Source organism: Fonticula alba, assembly GCF_000388065.1.
Source record: "Fonticula alba strain ATCC 38817 unplaced genomic scaffold supercont2.5, whole genome shotgun sequence".
NCBI lineage: Eukaryota > Rotosphaerida > Fonticulaceae > Fonticula > Fonticula alba.
The window spans coordinates 108,594-115,499 of NW_009242975.1; the positions used below are offsets into that span (position 1 = coordinate 108,594).

At 73.0% G+C, this 6,906-nt stretch overlaps 2 protein-coding genes across 2 annotated transcripts in view; both read left to right on the forward strand.

Moving 5' to 3' along the window:
• H696_03231 (hypothetical protein) overlaps positions 1 to 408 on the forward strand; it is a gene marked incomplete at its 3' end in the record, with an annotated part of 6,640 nt that extends 6,232 nt beyond the window's left edge. Inside the window, exon 3 of the mRNA XM_009497117.1 lies at positions 1 to 408. Coding sequence (XP_009495392.1) covers positions 1 to 408 — 408 coding nt within the window.
• A 1,243-nt stretch (positions 409 to 1,651) lies between these two features.
• Positions 1,652 to 6,906, forward strand: part of H696_03232 (hypothetical protein) — an 8,029-nt gene continuing 2,774 nt past the window's right edge. The window contains exons 1-3 of the mRNA XM_009497118.1: positions 1,652 to 3,203; positions 3,556 to 5,742; positions 5,814 to 6,873. Coding sequence (XP_009495393.1) covers positions 1,799 to 3,203; positions 3,556 to 5,742; positions 5,814 to 6,873 — 4,652 coding nt within the window. The 5' untranslated portion in view covers positions 1,652 to 1,798. The remainder of the gene's footprint in view (positions 3,204 to 3,555; positions 5,743 to 5,813; positions 6,874 to 6,906) is intronic.

The window sequence follows — 6,906 nt, forward strand, 5'->3', positions numbered from 1 at the left end:
AGCACCGACCGGTCGTCGGTCCTCGTCAACACCCTGCCCGAGCTGAATGCCATGACCGTGCGGTACGCGGCGCCGGAGGTGATCGGCGCCTTCCAGCGGGGCATTTCGCTGGACCGGGCGGCCTTCCTGCCGGCGGACATCTTCAGCGCGGCGGTGATGTTGCTGGAGTGCCTCACGCGCGCGGTCCCCTGGCCGGACCTGGACATGCAGGGGATTGTATCCGCCGTGAAGGCCGGCCAGCGTCCAGACACCGGAGCCCTCCCCACGAGCGGTGCCTTTTCCAATGCCGGTGATTTGGTGGCCGCCGCCTGGCAGGCTGACGCTGGTCGGCGGCCGCTTGCCGCGTCCTTCCGCCAGCAATGTGTCATCTACTATGTGGCGGCCGGCGGCCTGTCCGAGTCACCGTAGGCCACCGCCAGGGGGATGCCCCCCGGGGCCTCCTCCTCCCGATAATACACCCATCCTCCCCATCCACCCCCCTGTCAAGACGCCCTTCCTGCCGGCAATGCCTCGGTGCCTTTCTCCGCCGGCGGCTGGGGCCGGGATCCGCCGACAGGACAGAGCCGGTCCGGGGAGGCGCGGCGTGGTCTTGGCCGCACAAGAAGCCGGTCCAGCGCCGGGAGCCCCCCGCCCCCTCTTGGCGATCGTGCACCTGGGCCACGGGCCAGCACACCACCAAGCCGCGGGTCAGCCCGCGCGCGCACCAGACTCCCGAAGTGGGCGCCCAGACCAGATCCCCCGGCCCGACCCATTGCCCGGTCTTCCGCTCGCCCGCCCGTTCGGCCCTTTCCCCTCTGTCCGGCCCGATCGCGAGAGACAGAACAAGGTCCTCGCGAAGGGCCGGGCCGAGACCCATCTCCACCGAATCAAGCACCAGCGCAATCGGCATTTCCGCCCCGTGCCATGCCTTCGGGCCCGAGAGGAGAGCCGGCCACCACCGGCATGCTGGGGATTTCGGCACCCATGGATGACACATGCCAAACCGACCACCGTCAGGCGAGTCGCCGGCGCCCGGCGCCGACCCTGCCCTCCCCCGTCGGGGCGCGCGGTCCCTGCGCCGAGGCCAACACACCGACGCCGAGCCGCGGCGGGCCCCGGCGTGCTCCCAGCCCCGCCACGGCCGCCGACGCACGCCCGCCTGCCAGGGCCGCCGCCCTCGCGGACCCGCAACCACGGCCCACCAGGCTTGCACTGTGGGCAGTCGGGCAGGAGGCGCCCGGCAGGCAGGCAGGATGCGCTGACCGGCGATCCGGCCCGGCCGGGCCCGAAACGCCCGCGTCGGTTGTTTGTTTGTTTGTTTGTTATTGAGTTTTCCCAAACGATGAGGCGAGGTACCAACGCTCGCCCGCGCCGGGCGGGTGAAGTGTTTCAACGGTCCCCGCGCGCCCTGGGCGTTGCGTGCCTGCAGAGAGTTCCCTCGGCTGGAGGGGCCCATGTCCCGGCTCTGCCTGGCCGTGTGTCGGCTCGGTCGTCCATCAGGGCCTTCGCGCGGGGCGCCTCGAGCCCCCTGCCTCGGCCGGAACAACACCCCCAGGCCGGGAGGGGGCGTGTTTCAGGGGACCACACAATGCGGGTTGGGCTTCGGGCTGCTGGGAATAAACCCGACCCCCCTAGTTGGATGGCTTTCCTCCCACACACACACACACACACACACGCGCGCGCACATCCCCCCTCGCGCACATCCCCCCTCGCCCATACCCCTCCTCGCCCACCCCCCCTCGCCCACCCCTCCTCGGGGACCCGCTCTTCCATCGCCCCGCCAACTGCCCGTGTCTCGTGTGCAAGCCCGGCTGCCGGGATGAGACGATCGACGGCCGGCGCGCGACTTCGGGCCCGCCCGGGCCCCCTGCTGCCCTGGCTGCTGGCGGCGCTGCTGGCGGCGCTTGTGCATCTGGCGGCCCCGGCCCCCGGGCCGGACTTCTTCCTGCACATGTGCCCGCGCCAGAGCCTCCCGTCGGGCAATGTGCTCGGGGTGTTTGCCGAGCCCACCGGCACCTCGATGGTGGCGACGCTGTCGGACCAGGCCGCGGTGCACATCTTTCCCCAGCTCCAGCAGGCCAATGCGCCGGCCGGCCAGTCGGGCCTGGACGGGTGGACCGACGCCCTACGCTTCGGGGCCGTCTTCTCCACCGCACACGAAGCAAGCCTGGCCTGCGCCCGGCCGACGGAGCTGGACACCGGCTCCCAGATGATGATCCTGCCAGTGCATGGCCAGCAGGCGCCGCTGATTGTCGAGCACACCCCATTGCAGGTGGCCCTGATGGACGACAATCGGGTGCTCACCCTCCCCGCCCCGGCCACCGAGCTGCTGGCCGGGCTGGCCATCGACCGGGACACGGCGCTGCTGCTGGGGCTGGTAGGCGCCCGGGACGCGCCCACCCGGTCCATCAGCCTCTTCCTGCTGCAGCGGGGCGCATCTGCCCTCTTGCCGGTGTCGGTGGATGTGGGCCCGGTCGGCAACCCGGTGCTGGTGGCCCCGATGGCGGCCACGGCTCGCGGGTTCCATGTGCACGCCGGCCACAACCTCCACCGGATCGTGTACAATAGCGGCAGCAGCCGGGCCGGCGTCACAACCCAAAGCCACCCGGGCATTCGGCAGCTGGCGGCCACGCGCCTGCTGTCCGATGGGCCGCCCGCCTCCGATTGGCCCGACAGCGGGGACTTGGTGTTGGTCCTGTCAACCGGCCTGGTGGAGGTGATGCCCTGCCGTGAGCTGCCGTGCCCCGAGTCGAGCCGGATTCTGCTGGATCTCCTTCCCGGCGGCTCCGGCTCCTCCGGGTGCTTCCTCAATCCCGGCGTCGAAGCCATGGGCCGGGCACTTTCGCTGCTGTACTATCTGGAACTGCCGGAGCCGCCGCGGCCGCCGGTGCTCTGGCGCATGGATGCCCTGGCCAAGCCCAAGGTCTGGAATCGCGCGGTGCTTCCGCCGGGCGTCCGCGACCTGGACCGCGCGCAGCTGGTGCTCCTTGACGCCGGGCCGGCCACCACCCGCTGGGGGCTGCTGGCCGGCGGCCGGATCTACTTGGAGTCCGGCGACATGGCATGCCATGTGGACAGCAGCATCAGGTGCGACGGCTCGGCCGGGGCCACCGGATCGCCATTGGGCTGGTCCTGCGCCCCGGGCCGGGCCGAGTCGCCCTTCGCAAGGGACGGCAGCCTGTGTGATGGCTGTGCGCAAGGCTGGTACCAGGACCGCGGTGACGGTGCGTTTGGCGGCCCCTGATGCCGGGGGCCGGACGGCCTCCCCCGCCCCGGCCTCCTTCCCGTGCCCGCCACGCGCCATGCTGAGGATGCTAACAATGCGCTCGTGGCCTGATGCCGAACGACGTGGGCCCTGCCGCGGGTATGTTGGTTCGGTGCGCTTGCCTGTGCCCGTGCCTCGGCCTGTCCTTCGCCGGGGCCACGGTCCATGTGTCTTGGGGGGCGGGGGGGACTTGGGCCGCACGCTGTCCGGCGACCGGGCGCCGCTGCCTCGCGGTATGCCGGCCGGTGCGCGGGCTTCCGCATGGCGACCTGCGACGCGCGGCTGCCGGACCGACCGCCGGCCCAATCCAGAGGACGCCCCGTGCAAGGCCTGCAGCCCGGGATGCCGGGTGTGCGATGCCGGCAACTGCCTGGTATGTGAGGACGACCGCCGGCTGGAGGGCTCCGGCGCCGGGGGGAGCACCATCTGCGTGGCTCAATGCTCGGAAGGCCATGTGCTGCTGGCCGGCGTGTGTCAGCCGGCTGGGCAGGCGCGCCCGAGCAGCCGCCTGGCCCTGCCGGCCGTGCACCCGCTGCCGGACGTCCACCCGACCACCCCGATCGGCGAGGTGGTGGCCATCGGCGAGACGCACCTGGCCCTGCTGCCGATCACCCGGGAGGTGGGCCTCCCGGCCGGGGTCCTGGCCAGCCCCCTGGGCCCGCGGGCGGGCGTCCTGCTGGCCATGTCCACCGGCCAGATGCTGCTGGAACCGGGGTCCAACATCGGCCAGCCCGCCGAGGCCCAGACCCCCCCGACGCCGGTGCCGCACTTTGCCGACCACAAGGTGGAGCACGCCATGTCCTTCGCCGAGGTGGGCCCGCTGCCGTGGCCCGACCGGCCGGCCGGCACCCTGGGGCTGGGCTACCTGATGTGCGACACTTCCGGGGTCCTGTGGCAGCTGCCCTTCCGGTGTGAGGTGAGCTCCGACAGGGGCGATGCCGGCTGCACGAGCCTCACACGGTCCAGCCAGCCGACCAGCATGGGACCCTGCCGGGGCGTGCGGCTGGCCGGGGCCCGGCAGGTGGCCGCCATCGACCAGCAGGGCTGGGTGACTCTGTTCACGCTGCTGCTGCCGGCCGGCTTCCAGGAAGTGGCCCCGGCCAGGCCCTTTGGCATTGGCCTGCCCCCGGGCTCGCGGCCCCTCATGGCGGTCCCCGTGCCGGAGTGGCTGCTTCTCGGCGGGACAGACGCCACGCCGGGGGGGACCGCCTCGCCGGGGTCCCTCTTCGCCGGGGACCGCCGCCTGACGGCCCTGGCCGATCGGGCTCTGGCCGACCCGGGCGCCTGGAGCCAGGCGGTCCTTCTGCCCTCGGGCAGGCTCGCCAGCGCCCGGCGCGTGGACTTGGCCCTGTCGCTGGTCCGGCCATCCGGCGAATGGGAAGCCGCCCTGCTCCCGGGCGACATGGTCCCCCATGGCCGGACCATTGACCTGGCCCTCACCCGCCAGGCGATCGGCCAAGTCCCCGGGGCCCCCATCGACCCGAGCGCCACCATGGTCCTGGGCACGGCACTGGCCGGGTGGCCGGGCTACCCGGCCGGGCTGCTGCTGCTGGCCGACCACCTTGTCGGCCTGGCGCCGCTCGATTGCTCGGCCACCGGGCCGGCCCCGTGTGTCTTCCTGCCGGCCTCCTTCGCCGAGCTGGCCCCCGGGCTTCGGGGGCTCGGCCGCCGGGGGGCGGTGCGCCGGCCCGTCGGCCCGAATGGCCCGCCGGGACTGGTCCTCTCTCTGTGGGCCATGACCGATGACCACGTGGCGCCCGTGCGCTTGGACATTTTCTCCACCTGCCCGCCCGGGACCTTCGGCGTGGAGTGCCAGCCCTGCGACGCCATTTGCCAGGCATGCCACGGCCCGGGGCCCGCCGACTGCACCGTCTGCCGGGCCTGGCTTGCCGGCCAGCCGGAGACCTGTCTGGCCGAATGCCCTCCCGGGCAGTACCCCGATCTGCTCACCGGCCAATGTGGCTGCCATGCCGAGTGCAAGCAGTGCCAGGCCCAGGCGTCTGGCGAATACCAGTGTGTTGCCTGCCACCCGGGGCAGGCCCTCGCCCCGGGGGACAGCCGCCCCGACCGATGCCATGCCTGCCACGACACATGCGCCGAGTGTGCGGTCCCCGGCGACCCGGCCACCTGCACCGCCTGCGGCCCGGCGCGCTTCCTGCATGCCGGCATCTGCCATACGGAATGCCCTTCGGGCCTCTGGGCCGACGCCCGAGCCGGCCAGTGCATCCCCTGCCCGGGTGGCTGCGCGTCCTGCTCCTCGGCCGACATGTGCTCCGCCTGCCAGCCGGGCCACTTCCTGCCCCCCGGCTCGGGCACATGCCTGCCCTGCGACGGCTCGTGCGGCACCTGTGCCGAGGCCGGCGCCTGCGCCACCTGCCGGCCGGGGCTGGTGTTCCTGCAGCCCGACCCGCAGGTGGCCTCCCTGTGCGCGAGCACCTGCCCCCCGGGCGAGTATGTCGGGCCCAACCGATGCACCGAGTGCCAAACCTCCTCGCCCTGTGCGTCGGTGCAGCCGACCGGTGCCAGGTGTGCGGCCCGGGACACCGGTGGGCTGGGACCCCGCCGGCAGCCGGCGCCACGGGCCAGTGTGTCCCCTGTGATCCGGGTTGCGCCTCGTGCACGGCCGACCGGTGCCTGGCCTGCGAGCCGGGGCTCTTCCTCGACTCACACGGTGACTGCGTGAGCACCTGCCCGGATGGGACCTTCGCCGACGCCGAGTCGTGCCAGCCGTGCGACCTGAGTTGCGCCACCTGCGTCGGGGGCGGCGCCGACCAGTGCGCCAGCTGCGCGGCCGGGCTGGACTTCGTGCCGGCCAGCGCCTCGGCCGGCACATGCGTGTCGGGCTGCCCGGAGGGCCAGCACCGGGACCGTGTCTCCGGCGACTGCTTGCCATGCGACGCGGCGTGCGCCACGTGCAACGGCCCCTCGGACAAGGACTGCTGGCGCTGCGCCAGCGGCGTGCTGCAGGACGGCGACTGCGTGCAGCACTGCGCCGCGAAGCATGTGGCCCTGGCCGGGCGGTGCCTGCCCTGCCATGTGTCCTGCGACCAGTGCGTGGGTGTTCGGCTGACCGAGTGCCAAGCTTGCCCGGGGGATCTGCTGGCCCTGCCGGCCGGCGAGTCGCCGATGCGCTGCGTGCCGGCCTGCCCGGTGGGCTACAATGCCTCGGGCGCCGGGTGCGCCAAGTGCGGCGACCACTGTGCCAGCTGCCCCGGCCAGCCGGACGCCTGCGCCCTGTGCGACCGGGGCTGGCTGCTGGACGCCCCGCTGTGCGTGGCCTCCTGCCCGGACGGGTCTTCGCCCCAGGGCGGCTTGTGCGCCACCTGCCATGGGACCTGCGCCACCTGCTACGGTCCGGGCTCCCAGCATTGTCTCAGCTGTCGGCCGCGCTGGCCCCTGCAAGTGGACGGGGCCTGCTTTGCCGTGTGCCCCCGGGGGACATTCCAGACCGGCCAGACTTGCCTCCCCTGCAACGCCACCTGCACCGCCTGCAAAGGCCCCGCCGCCGACCAATGCGAGAGCTGCCCGGCCGACCGGTTCCATCTGAACGGGACCTGCATGCTGGAGTGTCCGGGCGGGTTCTTTGCCGACGAGGGCGCCTGCCGCCCCTGCCAGGCCACCTGCCTGACGTGCGACTCGCCGAGCATGTGCACCTCCTGTGC